This window comes from Myxine glutinosa, chromosome 9 (assembly GCF_964187855.1).
Source record: "Myxine glutinosa chromosome 9, kmMyxGlut1.1, whole genome shotgun sequence".
In the NCBI taxonomy this organism is placed as follows: Eukaryota; Metazoa; Chordata; class Myxini; order Myxiniformes; family Myxinidae; genus Myxine; species Myxine glutinosa.
In genome coordinates this window covers 84,461,901-84,478,182 of record NC_136269.1, presented here as the reverse complement: position 1 = coordinate 84,478,182, position 16,282 = coordinate 84,461,901, and the positions used below count along the sequence as shown (strand labels likewise).

Sequence of the window (16,282 nt, the reverse complement as noted above, 5' to 3'; positions counted from 1 at the left end):
TTTGGCAGAAACGACCTCAAGTAGGCGTTTCTTATAACTGTCTACCAGTCTCTGACATCGACTGGGAGAAATTTTTGCCCACTCCTCCATGCAGAATTCTTTCAGCTGTGCGATGTTCGAGGGGTTTCTTGCATGCACAGCTCGTTTCAAATCCCACCACAACATCTCGATGGGGTTTAGATCCGGGCTTTGACATGGCCATTCCAGAACCCTCCATTTCTTTCTTTTCAGCCATTCCTTGGTGGATTTACTGGTATGTTTAGGGTCATTGTCATGTTGCAAGGTCAACCTTTGGTTGAGCTTCAACTTTCCGACAGATGGCCTCACATTATCCTCAAGCACCCTCTGGTACAATAAAGAATTCATAGTGGATTCGATGATGGTGAGCTGCCCAGGCCCTGATGCAGCAAAGCTGCCCCAAACCATAATATTTCCACCACCATGCTTTACAGTTGGTATCAGGTTCTTGTGGTCAAATGCTGTCTTTGGTTTTCGCCAAACATGTCTTCTGGTACTGTGGCCAAATAGCTCCACCTTTGACTCATCTGTCCAGAGCACATTGTTCCAGAAGTGCTGGTCTTTGCCTCGGTGTTCATTGGCAAACTTTAGTCTTGCCTTGATGTTCTTTCTCGACAGCAAAGGTTTCCTCCTGGCACACCTCCCATGTAGATCAAATTTGTGCAGCCTCTTTCTCATGGTAGACTCGTGCACTTTGACATCAACTGTGGCAAGAGCTACGTGTAGGTCCAGTGATGACATTCTGGGGTTCTTAGAGACTTCTTTCAGCATCTTGCGGTCTGCTCTCGGGCTGAACTTGCTGGGGCGGCCTGGCCTGAACAAGTTGGCAGTTGTTTGGAATCTTCTCCACTTGTAGATGACCTTCTGGACAGTCGAATGATTGATTTCAAATTGTTTGGAGTTCTTTTAAAATCCCTTGCCAGACTCGTAGGCATCTGTAACCTTCTTTCTGAAGGCCTCAGAGAGCTCTTTTGATCTAGGCATGGTGACGCCGCACACTTCAACAACAAAGGGCAAACCAAACTAAATGTCTGAGGTTTAAATAAGACAGGTTCCTCCAAGATCCTCTCTGATGATGTGCTAATCATTTGCACCTGAGCTGGTGCACCGGATTCTAATTTTAGGTGTTTGAAGTAGTGATAAATGTAGGGGTGTACTTACTTTTTCCACATGCGAAATTTGCATTTATGTTTATTTAAATTATACAATGGACTACAAAATGAAAATGTTTCATGATATTTGTTATATTATATCACCTTGATCTATCAATATTGTTGAAATGAAGATCAAATAGCTGTATGTTGAAATATGTTGAAAACGTCAAAACTTTACATGGGGTGTGCTTACTTTTTCACATGACTGTATGTTACCCCCCAGACAAAGTTGTATTTGTATCCCGAGTAAAGTACATAAGCGTTTATAGCTGGAGTACCCGGCGTTGCTGGAGCGAAAAAGGAACATCAACATATTTGAAATGAGAGCAAATATAATGGAAAAGCAATTACATCCAAATCAGAATCCATCACAAATGTCAAATCATCATTTTACCCTTTTCGTTGACTATATGCTGGTGAATGTACCTTACCCTTCATCACATTTCTGAGTTAAGTATGATGACATTCAGGAAGAAAAAGAAGCCTTACCACCAGCTTCGACCGCTTCCGGAATTGTTTTATTATTTGTGTTCAAATGTCTGGTGATCGTTTTGTATTTAGTTATGCGAATGTGTACTTGTATATAACTGTCACTAATCAAAAAGGCTGAGGCACAAAAGAGTGTTCTAAAAAAATAAAAAAATGAACTTTTTTTTTTTCTTCAAAAAATACTTCTTTTTTTGCCTAAAACACTCCCAGGCACTCACTGATGAACCTCTGAAAGTTTGACGAAGATCCGTTCAGCCATCTCCGAGAAAAATGACGACACACAGACAGGCCAACAGCTCTCTTATATCGTAGACTAGCCGAAAGCACCCGGCGTTGCCCGGGTTCTTTTAGAATGAATTTACTACTATAATTCAGCTTTTACTCGCAGCCGTAGAAGATTGACTACTATAATTCAGCTCAGTTTTTAATTGCGAAATGGGCCCAGCCCGGCCGAGGCGGCCTCGACCGGCCTCATCACCTAGCCTATAACATTCCCGGGGCCTGTCCCGACATTTTTAGTTCTTTTTGAATGAATTTACTACTATAATTCAGCTTTTACTCGCAGCCATAGAAGATTGACTACTATAATTCAGCTCAGCTTTTAATTGCGAAATGAGCCCAGCCCGGCCGAGGCAGCCTCGACCGGCCTCACCACCTAGCCTATAACCTTCCCAGGGCCCGTCCCGACATTTTTTGTTGTAGAGGTTTCCTCCCATCTTTCACCATTCAGGAGATTAGCACGTGCAGACAAACAAACAAAAACTTTCTTTTATATATATAGATAGAAGATCGAAGATAGATTAATAAAATTTACGGCTACACCATGAACAACTAGTACAAGTATCCCCCATCTGTTCGTACCTCTTCTTCCTCTGCCTCAGACTCGCTTTCTGTATCAGCCTCCGTCTGCTCCAAGGCTCGGTCAAATGCCCGCGCCGGGAAGTTATAAATGTCTCCATACTGGAATAGTGAGGAAAGAAAGAAGGAATTAAGAGACAAGTTATGAAAAGAGGGCAATGATGTGTCTGTTTGATTTCTATGCACTCCCAAACTGATGGACTGAATGAGTTGAAAACTGGTGGTTGTACTTTGGATGTGGATGGGGAGGTTTTCAGCAGTTAAAAAAAGTACACGTGGTTTACACTAAATGGAGGACCCAAATTATCTCTACATAAATATGTGTGACATTCTCCCAGTGGGGAGGAGGGGTTATGTGTTATAATTCGTAATAAAATACGCCAATTCTAGGAGAGTTAACCCATACATAATTCTGGGGGAATTATCCTGTCTGTGAGGACACGTACTTCTCTAGTTAAAGAAAATAAACAATACATTCATACAATCATGGTGCAAAGCTGCCTACCGTCCCTTGTTTGAGCCGCTCCAGCAGCTCCTTCTCTATTGATGTTTCCAGCCGCGCAGCAACTAGAGCTTTCTCCTGTGGGTGTGAAATGATAAAGGATGTGTGGATTGCAGGGAGATCAAGTAAATGCAGCACAATGGTAAATTATATTAAAGCATTGAACATGCAAAATTATAGTGTAGTGAAACTGGGACAGAAATTGAATGAGGGTGAGGGCTTGATAAAGGTTCATATTCACCTCCCGCCGTGCTTCTCTCCGCTCCACCTTCTGACTAAGTGGTACCAATTTCCTCCTGCCAAGCAGTACACCAGAGATTATCATCTGGAATGTTACAATTTCATTACTTATCCAGTGTTTACCCATTTGACAGACAATTACCTGCGAGAAAGTGCCAGGCGGCGGGTGCGGATGAGATACTGTGTGATCTTGGTGAACCGTTGCTTACACTTGTGGCGGAGAAAGCGTGTCCAGTAAAGCAGATGCTCATCAATCTGCTCAAGCGCTCGCTGGTAACACTTACTCAGTTTCACCTGGGACAAGCCACAAATATGAACAAACATCACCTGCAGTTATATCACCTACAATTGTACATCAGATCACAAGGCCGATGATTCGACCTTTATTGAGTGAAAACAAATTTTAGATGCATTTCCAAGAAATAAATAAATAAATAAATAAAAACATATGTCACCCACAGGGTGAACCGTATCTTGCCAAAATGTGAAAATTCCGTTTTTTCGTCATGACGTCATCAAATGACGTCATAGCATCAAACTGTTTACAGATCTGGGAAGCACTCATCAAGGGCATTCATATGAGGTATTACTCGATATGGTACCTACGATTTCAAAATTTGACCTTGGGGTCAATAATTTTCGACCTCCAGCGCTAACCATGAAGGTCAAGGCCGATCGCCACCAAAAACTAATCAGCTGAGCGCCGGACCATATACTAGATTCCCATGAAGTTTGGAGACGATCCGATCAAAGTTACTCAAAAAATTAGTGTTTCGTCGACCTCCATGATTGACCACAAAGTGACCTTGACCTTTGACCTTGACCTTCAAAATTTTGTGTGCTGAAGGGTATCTCTATAGGACTCTGATATGCGAAGTTACAGGAGTTTCCAATAATAACTGTGGTCTACAGAGTGATCTAAACGTGAAAAAAAAATGATTAACCACAAACAAAAAAACAAAAAAACAAAAAAATAAAAATCACCCACAGGGTGAACCGTATCTTGCCAAAATGTGAACATGAGTGACTTGCTTCAGGTCACACTGAGGTGAACAGAACTGCTATCCACTAGAAGCGACTCTTTGAGGAATGTCTGCCCACGAGATATTCCGATGATAATCGTTCTAGAGAGTGACCTTGAAAAATACGTGTCTGAGGAAATCTGAGGAATGAGGAATTAAAAATACGTGTCTGAGGAAATCTGAAAAATACGTGTCTGAGGAAATCGTGAATATCTGAGGAAATAATTTTTTCATGAAAATTCCGTTTTTTCGTCATGACGTCATCAAATGACGTCATAGCGTCAAACTGTTTACAGATCTGGGAAGCACTCATCAAGGGCATTCATATGAGGTATTACTCGATATGGTACCTACGATTTCAAAATTTGACCTTGGGGTCAATAATTTTCGACCTCCAGCGCTAACCATGAAGGTCAAGGCCGATCGCCACCAAAAACTAATCAGCTGAGCGCCGGACCATATACTAGATTCCCATGAAGTTTGGAGACGATCCGATCAAAGTTACTCAAAAAATTAGTGTTTCGTCGACCTCCATGATTGACCACAAAGTGACCTTGACCTTTGACCTTGACCTTCAAAATTTTGTGTGCTGAAGGGTATCTCTATAGGACTCTGATATGCGAAGTTACAGGAGTTTCCAATAATAACTGTGGTCTACAGAGTGATCTAAACGTGAAAAAAAATGATTAACCACAAACAAAAAAACAAAATGAAAATTCCGTTTTTTCGTCATGACGTCATCAAATGACGTCATAGCGTCAAACTGTTTACAGATCTGGGAAGCACTCATCAAGGGCATTCATATGAGGTATTACTCGATATGGTACCTACGATTTCAAAATTTGACCTTGGGGTCAATAATTTTCGACCTCCAGCGCTAACCATGAAGGTCAAGGCCGATCGCCACCAAAAACTAATCAGCTGAGCGCCGGACCATATACTAGATTCCCATGAAGTTTGGAGACGATCCGATCAAAGTTACTCAAAAAATAAGGGTTTCGTTGACCTCCATGATTGACCACAAAGTGACCTTGACCTTTGACCTTGACCTTCAAAATTTTGTGTGCTGAAGGGTATCTCTATAGGACTCTGATATGCGAAGTTACAGGAGTTTCCAATAAAAATAACTGTGGTCTACAGAGTGATCTAAACGTGAAAAAAAATGATTAACCACAAACAAACAAACATACAAGCTGACTAATACATCTTGCAAAAACTTCGTTTTGGCAAGATAATGAACATATGTCACCCACAGGGTGAACCGTATCTTGCCATTTGACCTTGACCTTAATAATTTCGTATGGTGAATAGTATGTCTTCATGACCAACGCACATGAAATATTGAAAGATTTTGATGAGAACTGAGGAAATAATTTTTTCATGAAAATTCCGTTTTTTCGTCATGACGTCATCAAATGACGTCATAGCGTCAAACTGTTTACAGATCTGGGAAGCACTCATCAAGGGCATTCATATGAGGTATTACTCGATATGGTACCTACGATTTCAAAATTTGACCTTGGGGTCAATAATTTTCGACCTCCAGCGCTAACCATGAAGGTCAAGGCCGATCGCCACCAAAAACTAATCAGCTGAGCGCCGGACCATATACTAGATTCCCATGAAGTTTGGAGACGATCCGATCAAAGTTACTCAAAAAATTAGTGTTTCGTCGACCTCCATGATTGGCCGCAAAGTGACCTTGACCTTTGACCTTGACCTTCATAATTTTGTGTGCTAAAGGGTATCTCTAAAAGACTCTGATATGCGAACTTACAAGAGTTTCCAAAGGGAACTGTGCTCTACAGAGTGACCTAAACAATGCGAACTAAAGCAATACAATATACATGAAAAGTGCAGTTTTTTCGTCATAACGCCGTCAAATGACGTCACATTGTCAAACTAGTTATATGTTTGGAAAGCACTCAACAAGGGCTTCAATTTGAGGTACTACTCGATATGGTAACTGAAACTTGAAAATTTTACCTTTTGGTCAAAATTGAATGACCTTCAAAATGACCTTGAAGGTCAAGGCCGATCGACACCAAAAACTAATCAGCTGAGCGCCATACCACACCCTATATACCCACCAAGTTTGGAGATCATAAGATCAAAGTTACTCAAAAAATAAGGGTTTCGTTGACCTCCATGATTGACCGCAAAGTGACCTTGACCTTTGACCTTGACCTTCAAAATTTTGTGTGCTGAAGGGTATCTCTATAGGACTCTGATATGCGAAGTTACAGGAGTTTCCAATAATAACTGTGGTCTACAGAGTGATCTAAACGTGAAAAAAAAATGATTAACCACAAACAAACAAACATACAAGCTGACTAATACATCTTGCAAAAACTTCGTTTTGGCAAGATAACAAACAAACAAACATACAAGCTGACTAATACATCTTGCAAAAACTTCGTTTTGGCAAGATAATAAACAAAATAAATAAATAAATAAATAGATTCTTCCTCAATACGTGACTTTCGAAATGACATGAATGCTAAGTGAGGCCTTTTGCGCATGTGTGTTCACATGACAGGTCAGAAATGACAAATATATTGTTGTGGATATGAGAATGTTGTTTTGTTTTTATTGTTGTGTAATGAATTGTTGTAAAATGTCACCCTCCTTCCTGCATTTGTTGTTGTATAAAGGTCAAAGGGCGTTCCCGTAGTTAATTCCATAAAACATACACGAAGGACACCATATATCCCTGTTCAGTAGTTATATCCTTATTATGTGTATTAGTGTAAGGCTGTGTCTTCCATTAATTTAAATACTCCATTGCACCAAGTGAAATAAGAGTAGATCCCCTTTCATTCCCATTCCCAAAGCCGCAATTGCCAACTGTTCCCTCCGCGACTCCATTCGCCACGAGGTAGGCTCGGAGAAGAAGGGGGAGGAGCTGCCGAATCCTGGGCGTGCCCACCCATCGTCATCAAGGGTGGAGCCAGAGGGCCGTGCCGACCAATCAGGGCCGAGGCGAGCTCACCGATGGGCATGTTCTAGAGGCCGGCGGCTTGATTTGCCCGCGGCGTTATAAAGAGCGCGCGCGGAGGCCGTTTTAAGAGACGCGCAAGGAGAGAGAAATACGTGCAGCGACAACCAGCCCCTGCCGCGTGAAAAAGGATACGTGTGCCGACGTCGCCCTGCTCGCTCCCAGCCTGACAAGGACCGGCTTGCTGTGCGCCCTGCCAAGCCTTCCAGCTTGTGGTTCGACCTTCTCCCTCCAGCAAAAACCAACCTGCAATTTCCCCATTCGTGTATGTGAGTCCGTCTTTGTTTGTTCTGTCCCTGGGTTAATTAAGACTGTAATAGATAAGCTAGCAATTTTCACTGTGTCACCTTTCCTCTTCTGTATTTTATTTTCGTATCCTTCCTTCTTCCTTGGTTTCTTTCAATTGTGTAAATAGTAAATAAATCATATTTGTATTTCTTACCCTTTGTCTTTTTTTCTTCTTTACATCCCTCGTTTTAGTCTTTTCCCCATTGAATATCTGTGGCGCGATTCGGCCAACGTGCAGGAATCGGGTTAGTCGGGGTAACTGTTCGGGCGCGGCGGCCATCCGCTCGGCAAACAACACATCCTCGCCACGGTCCCGTAACAATATACACACACACACACGGAGCACACCAGCCCATACAGACCAGGCACCACCATAGAAATAGAGGCTAAAGACACAATGGCAGCAACTGAGAAAAAAAACAGGACAAATACAGCAATTTATGAGGGAAAATTTAAGGCCAAAGCTAATGAGAATCCAAAAAATAAACAAGTACAAAAAGTTTTAATTAAAACAAAAGCCGCGTCGATGTTACACAATGCCTAGATGCAGCTGTGCCTATAACGTCGATGTTATAAGCACAGGACATTCCTATTGATTCGATTACTTGATGTTATTTTTGTGCAAAGTGAAAATATATCTCGGCAATTTCCCGTGTGTGGCGACGAATTTTTAATATATCTAGGCATTTTCCCATCTGTTATTTCAGGCGGTGTATGACTGACCATGCCGCGATTGAAAAAAATATATATCTCGGCAATTTTCCGTGTGTGGCGACACGTGAACGAAGCTATGCTCCTCTCTCCACATTATTGTGACGACGTATAAATTAAATATTTCATCGTGACGATTGTCATCAAATGGACGAATTTTTAATATATCTCGGCATTTTCCCGTCTGTTATTTCGGGTGGTGTATGACTGAGCATGCCGCGATTTAAACAAAATATATATATCTCGGCATTTTCCCGTCTCTTATTTCGGGCGGTGTATGACTGACCATGCCGCGATTTAAACAAAATATATATATCTCGGCATTTTCCCGTCTCTTATTTCGGGCGGTGTATGACTGACCATGCCGCGATTTAAAAAAAATATATGTCAATGGACTTGAAGTTACAGGCCTTTGAGAATTCATTTCGTTCAATAAAGGGCAACTTTCATCGGATTTTCTTCCCGTTTTTTTTCAACCGAGTCTAAAACTATGTTGGCGACTGTGAAAAATGAAATGATATATCGAATTTGATTTGAAAGAAAACTGTGTGAGAGGAAGACACCACGGGCCTACAAAACAGGCCTCAAAGCTATGCGAGTTAATAAAATGGTGGATATTTGTTTATATGAAGGCTCTCCCAGAATGGGTGGAGCTATGGTTCCCAGAATGGGTGGAGCTTTGAGGTTTTGTCTTCTCTGCAAGAAGAAGAAGAAGAAGAAGAAGATGTGGTAACAACAACAACAGCAGAGTGCACTCTATGAGCAGCGTCTGCGACGCGGCTAAAAATAACTACATAATTGGAAATAAATACCTAGAGGTAATGGCTGTTGAAAGCAAACTCAAAATAGAAATGATCACAAGAAAGATTTTAAAAAACTATGACAAAGACAACAAAGGGAGGAACACAAAACTGCATGCTTGAAAATTAACCGAAAACATTATACCGCACTAGCAAAACAAAAACAAAACGTGTTTATCCCCGAGGAAGAAAAACTTGAAAATTTCTGGAACCCATGAGGACCCAAAATAACACAACAAACAGGCAGATTGGATCCAAAACTTGGAAGAAAAAAAAACAACCAAAAGAAAATGCTTCCAATGTAATTTAATGAAGAAAAAATATATATAAAAAAACCTTTGAAAAATGCCAAACTTTTAAAGCCCATGCCCAGATGGAATTCCAAAGCTCTGGTTAAAGCAACTAGATGCTCTACAGAATCACCACCCTTGAGCATTCAACAAACATATCCAAAGGGAGGACACCTTGGATGAGTGGTTCACAGAAGATAACACCTTCCTGTTCACAGAAGTCTGAAAAAACCCAAGTATGTCACAAGTCGAGACCAATAACATGCCTGCCAACAACATACAAACTTCTGATGGGAATAATCACAGAAATTATATACCATCACCTAGCACAAGAAGGAGGTCCAGAGGAAGAAGAGAAGGGATGCAGATGAGGATGCTATGGAACAATAGACAACCTCCTACTAAACACTCGAAAACTGTCAAACGAGAAGAATCAAATTATCCACAGCATGGATAGACTACAAAAAAGCTTTTGATAGTGTCCCACATGCATGGATCATACAATGCATGCAATTTTACAATATCAACCCCCAAATAATCAAACTCAGAGAAAGCAATGGAGCTTTGGAATACCACTGATATTATAGCATTCGGAAGTAAAGATTGAAATACCAGGGGTGAAGATACGTCATGGTATCTTTCACGGAGACAGCCTTTCGCCCCTCCTGTTTTGCCTGTCCCTGGACCCACTGAGCAACCTCATTAATGAGCAAGAACAAGATACACCCTGACATCAAATAAGAGAACTTCCACTTTACATGGATGATTTAAAAGTCTGCACCAAACGACGAAAAATTGGCAGAACAACCACAAACAGAAATCAATAAACTGATTATCAAAACAAGAAAATTCCTGACCATCCACAAAATGTTTTACAAAAAACAATGCATCCCTAGAATGCACCTGCCGAGACGAGGAGGAGGTAGCGGCCTGATGGAGCTCAACCAAATGCACAGAATGACAACTGTAGGATTGGGTAAATACGTGAAAAGTGCAACAGACGACTGAATCTAATTTGTAAGCAAACACGAAGACAACAAAGGTATCTGGTATCCCTAACCCACTGAGAAAAATAATTCCAAAGACAGATGCGAATGGAAGATGCTGACGATTCGTGACGATCATGAAAAGAGCTCCCGGACCAAAACTCTGAGAACTACAAAAGTTGAACAGCTTCGCCCATGTACTGTGACCCCTTACCGAAACGGAGGTGAATATTTTGAGTTCCTGGGAGGACTCAGTTCCACCTCCTGAAACCCACAAATAGGGATAACAACCAACGACAGACAAAACACACACACACACACACACACACACACACACACACACACACACACACACACACACACACACACACACACACACACACACACACACACACACACACACACACAAAAATAGATGCAAAAATCTAGCAATTTATCTTGCGAACCAGGAACCAAACAAACAATCTATATATATATATATAAAACACAGTTTGTGTGTGTGTGTGTGTGTGTGTGTGTGTGTGTGTGTGTGTGTGTGTGTGTGTGTGTGTGTGTGTGTGTAATGTTACCGATAGACTCCTAAACGGAGAGGCTCACGTGCTTGATATTTGGCACAGACATGGCCATTGAGCCTGGGAAGACCATGGCCGACCTAAAAAAAATTATTTCATAATATTTTTTTACCATATTTTTACCTCAGTGCATTTCAGCGAGGAATATTATGCACGGAATCTGACTGGTGGCAGAGCAGCACGCTGATTCGCTCAGAGTGATCACGTGATGTTCCTTGCCGCCATTAATTCAGTTATGCGTTCGCACGTATTTCAGAGCGAAAAGCGATTGCGTTTTTTCACATTTCAGCGAGGAACATTGCCATTCACACCACATAGGTTTTTTTTCCTTTCATCTTTAGATCCATTTTTTTTTTCAGCGAGGAATATTATACACGGAATCTGAATCGGTGGCAGAGCAGCGAGCTGATTCGCTCATTCGCGCTCATTGATGACGATCACGATCACGTGATGACGTGATCACGAATGAAGTTCGTGACGCGATCACGTGGTGTTCCTTGCCGCCATAAACTCACAGCAAGTAGCATAGATTTTAGCATGATTATCATTTAGCATGATTTAGCATGATTTAGCATAGATAGTAGCATGTTTCACATAGATTTTTTTTCAGCGAGGAATATTATACACGGATTCTGACCGGTGGCAATGGCAGAGCAGCGTGCTGATTCGCTCAGAGCGATCACGTGATGTTCCATCCCCGCCGCCAGTTGGCTTCACTTTTCACGGAGTAGGAGCGTTCTATATATTTTCAATTCAGTGCGCCGACTCGCTCACGTACTTGATTTGTGGCATAGACATGGCCATTGGGCCTTCACGGTGTAATTTGTGCGAGGCTTTTGTCCGAGTGAGCTTGAGTCGAGAGGGCGAATGTACGGGTTGGGAATGTACGGGTCTCCCTTCCCCCACCCGGCAACGCCGGTACTGGAGGGCGTCACAGGATCGGTGAGTCTCCAAAATCCGCTTCGTGCTGTTGCGAAGATTCAGGACGATGTCGCGATTGTTGTGCTGCTCTCCAACCATGAGAACTGCAACATCATTGTTGACTGGCCCTCCCCTTCCCTCCCCCTTCCCCCTCCCCCCCCTTCCCCCTTCCCCCTCCACCCAACCCCCTCCCTTTCTCCCCTCCCCCTCCCCCCTCTTCTCCCTCACGTTTATACACGGAATGCCGGGTACTTCCCCCCCCTATTCTCCCCTCCCCTCCCCCCCCTCTTCTCCCCTCCCCCCCTCTCCTCCCCTCCCCCTCCCCCTCCCCTCCTCTTCCCCCTCCCCTCCTCTTCCCCCTCCCCTCCCCTCCCCCGCCAGGCAATGCCGGGTACTTCTGCAAGTACATTTATAATAGCCCTTACAGTTCCTGCAGCTCCAACCTCCCCCCAACATGATTAATAGTAAATGTCATCCTTTTAAACTTACCCTGCATGTTCAAAAGTCCCAGATATATCCTTCTCATCTGTGTTCAGAAGCAACTAATCTAAATAAACAGTCCATTAACTGGTAGCAATCTGTCGGTGGTTTCCACTTAGGCCTTGCATCGGCCCACATGGTCGGGAGTTTGCAGTACATGCAGCTTCCCGTTTGGCGAGCTGAGAATGTTCACCAAGTATTTAGTTGTGCAGTGGCGCAGTCTTTTATCTCAGGTAATTTTCCAAGAATTTTCAGCTCATTTCAGAAGCTTTGTGAACCATTTTAAGTAACAATACACTAGTCTCCAACACAATATACTTTGCCAACCCCCACCCCCCCAACCCCCATCAAACACCAAGTCATCAATGACAACGACCTTTTATCATGGGTTTTACGGTCCCTGGTCTAGTTGTTTAAGAGAGAAAAGTCGGTAATAGTAGCCTGCATAACCTCTGCGGTAAAGCCCTGCTTAAGAGAATGCTACATCGTTATTTGGGTGGTATATAGACAACAGACCGCTGCCTCGATCGCTGAGGCCTATCTTCACAAGGTCAATGATGCATATTGGCTCAAAATCCTTTTAACTGGCCCTTTGGTAATTTTACACTGGAGGTTAAACTTTTAGGGATGGTATGGAGATTGTGAATATGACAGGTGCAAGCTGTCCAACCACTGGGTGGACCGGAATGTTATAGATGGACAGACGAACAAGCGTATTATTATATGGATGATGCCCTGAACACCGACGTCTCCTGGGGTGCTAGCATGATGCCCTGAATGCATGCACGCCGAGCATTCTGGAGTGGAAATCGTCATTTTTAAAGTACCGTATTGTTAAAGCAATATGGTTTTCTTCTCCACCAGCTCTACAAAACAAAGGCTATGCATTTGATAATGCTTGGGAACAGAATCAATGTTGCTATACGTACTATAGTATCACTGTACCCTAGTGAGTGACACATGATTAATAAATAAATAAATAAACTTTTGCAATTACAGATTTTCATGCTCACCAACGCAACTGCACCCAACACACACCTTTTCCCACATTCTTGCTGGGAATGCAGCACGCTCGATCACCTTTATGTACAGGTAACACAAACCTGAAAGGGGAACATACATACAATAAAAAGCCCAGAAACAAAATGTGATTAGAATTCATAATCAATATCACAATGTTTATGCACAATCAATCAATTCAAATGGTCACAGGATGTAGGTCGTAACGATTCAACTCCACCCCAAGGTGGCTTTCCCCACCCTAATGCTAATGATAATAGAATATTAATGTTATTACAAAACAATATCAATACTAATAATACCCCCTCTCCCCAAGGGCTTTTTCCTCAGACAAACGCCATATTAACGTGTATAAATATGTTGTTGTGGCGTTTCGTGCAGAGATCTACTGTAATCTATATACCCCAGGAAGGTTCATAACCTGACCCTTCCTGCTGCTCCCATGCGGACGGGTGTACCAGTATTATCAATTTGTTTCATCTTCCCAGGGTTCACGGATCCCAACAACAACCACGGTGCCCGAAAAAGGCCAACCCCCGCTTTGCGGGGAAAAATGGCCTCTAAAGGTGTTTTTTTCCCCAGGGATCAGATGTTAAGCCATTATTTTTTCAAGTGGCAAAATGCAATTGTCAGCGAGTCATGAATAATACACCATCATTAGGGTCTAGACTAGACCTTAATGTTTGATCGAGGCTCATAGACGAGCGAGGTGAGAGAGGGTAAATGCCAACAAACTGATAATAGGGCCACTGTTGGACACAACAAGCAAGGGAATGAACCAACAAGACAAGAGGAGAAAGAAGAGGGAAAGAAACAGTAAACTGCAAGTAAGAGGATTGGGCTGCATATGGAGTTAAGGGGGATCGAGGGCTGTCAGGATGGCCTAGAGGTTACACGATATCACACTTTAGGTAAACCACTTACCCTTCTCCTCCCGGACTGTAGCATACTGGCTGTTGGCGAGAGGACAAGCTGCGCGTGTACACAAGCCAGTTATGTTGAACTCGTTTCTGCAGAAATTTTGACTCTTGGTTCTGTGGTTACGAGAAGGAAGTGGGATTGAGGATGAGTGGAGGTGGAAGAATGGCGTTTACAGGCCAATTCTCAGCACACTACAGATACAGATTCTTCGTCATCCTAAAATATGCAATTTATCCCTGTCCTCCAATCTCCTAGAATCGAACCCTCTCATATACGTATACATTCATCAACTTCTTCATCCAACTGACTCCAACTTCTCCCGCAGCAACAAGCATCTCTGTACGCACTTCATCAACGCCTGGCACTTTTTCCTTCTTCATCATCCTTAATGCTGTCTGCACCTCCTCTTCCATGATCTCCACCAACTCCACATAACACGGAAGTTCCAGATCGCCGTTGCTTCCTTCCCGGTTCAACAGTTCCTTGAAATATCCCTTCCAGACCTGCAAAACTGCCCCCTCTCAGTCACTAACGTCTCACCACCACCCTTAATCACTCTCCCCAACCCCCTTCACGTCTTTACTATCCTCATCCCTGTCATGAGCCAATTTATAGATCATCTTCCGAGCATCCTCTTGCAACTAACTTGTACACCTCCTTTTCCACAGCTCTCCTTGCTACTTTATTCTTTTGCCATGCAGGTAAAGCAACCTTACATCCGGTAGCCCCCCTCTATACTTGATCTTCTCTATCCTCTTCCAAACTTCTTTCTTCTCACCAACTGCCTTCGCCATTTCCTCCGTCCACCATACCTGATTTCTGACCCAAATAAATGTCCTTTCACACAAAATTTCTGCGATTCCCCCTCTGTAGTTCTTCTACTCCTCCAAACCCTCGGCTTCTTTGCGAAGTTCCTCATACCTGGCCCTCGTCATCTAACCAAATTTACCAACAGATTTTTCTTCACCCGGCTCCGCTACACCGACATGCACGTTAAAGTCACCCGCAATGCACAGTATCCATCACCTCCAACTCAACCATTCCCATCATCCTCTCCAGGGCACCCCTGAACTTCTGCTCCTCCACCCTAGTGTCACCCGCAATGCACAGCACCCATCACCTCCAACTCAACCATTCCCATCATCCTCTCCAGGGCACCCCTGAACTTCTGCTTCTCCACCCTAGTGTCACCCGCAATGCACAGCACCCATCACCTCCAACTCAACCATTCCCATCATCCTCTCCAGAGCACCCCTGAACTCCTATTTCTCCACCCTAGTCCTTCCAGGTGGTGCCCGTGTACCGACATAACACACATCATTTGCCTCTGTATCACCAAATATGCCATCAGTCATCACTGTCCGTCCCTCCCAACTTTCCACTCTGACCACCTGCTTGCTGATCTCTTCCGATACTATTATTTCCATGCCTCCACTCCCCTCCCTAACCCCCATCCTTCCCTTACCCCCTCCCCCTCTTACCTGCCCTCCTCTTGTCCACCCCCGCCCCCTTGGCCCCCGCCCGCTCCCCCCAAGACCCAAGTGATACCCCATCACCTGCGTACTCACTTTACTTTGTAGGAGCAAAAGCTCTTATTTCCGATAACATCCCAGATAACCTGTTGAGAAAAGACGTGACGTCATAAATTGTAAATAGAACGATTCATAAGAAAGTACGAGTATCGTTCACGGCATTATTTTCACCTTGCACACCTCCACCGTCTGTCTTTGGAGCACGAACATTCATCGATCGACGTTAAAACCAATCCCAACATCCAAGGCTCCATTTACCGAGCCGAGTAACTTACATCGTCGTGCTGCATTATGGCGCCCGGTTGTGCTGAGCGACTTCGGAAGCCTCAAGATTGCGCAGTGGAAGAACACAATATATTGTGAGGATAGCCGGCCTAGTAGTAGTAGATAACCGCACCGAGATCAAAACGGATGTAAAAACCACATGAAGAAACACGTTGCCTTCATGCGAGGAACTTCCGGTCACGTGATACACTTTTT

At 43.3% G+C, this 16,282-nt stretch overlaps 1 protein-coding gene across 1 annotated transcript in view; it reads right to left on the bottom strand.

The window, feature by feature from the left end:
- Positions 1 to 16,282, bottom strand: part of MAK16 (MAK16 homolog) — a 42,665-nt gene that overhangs the window by 2,090 nt on the left and 24,293 nt on the right. The window contains exons 2-8 of the mRNA XM_078784486.1: positions 15,839 to 15,888; positions 14,274 to 14,383; positions 13,368 to 13,432; positions 3,404 to 3,555; positions 3,263 to 3,317; positions 3,025 to 3,099; positions 2,523 to 2,621 (exon numbers count right to left, since the gene is read on the bottom strand). Of these exons, the coding sequence (XP_078640612.1) occupies positions 2,523 to 2,621; positions 3,025 to 3,099; positions 3,263 to 3,317; positions 3,404 to 3,555; positions 13,368 to 13,379 (393 nt within the window). The 5' untranslated portion in view covers positions 13,380 to 13,432; positions 14,274 to 14,383; positions 15,839 to 15,888. The remainder of the gene's footprint in view (positions 1 to 2,522; positions 2,622 to 3,024; positions 3,100 to 3,262; positions 3,318 to 3,403; positions 3,556 to 13,367; positions 13,433 to 14,273; positions 14,384 to 15,838; positions 15,889 to 16,282) is intronic.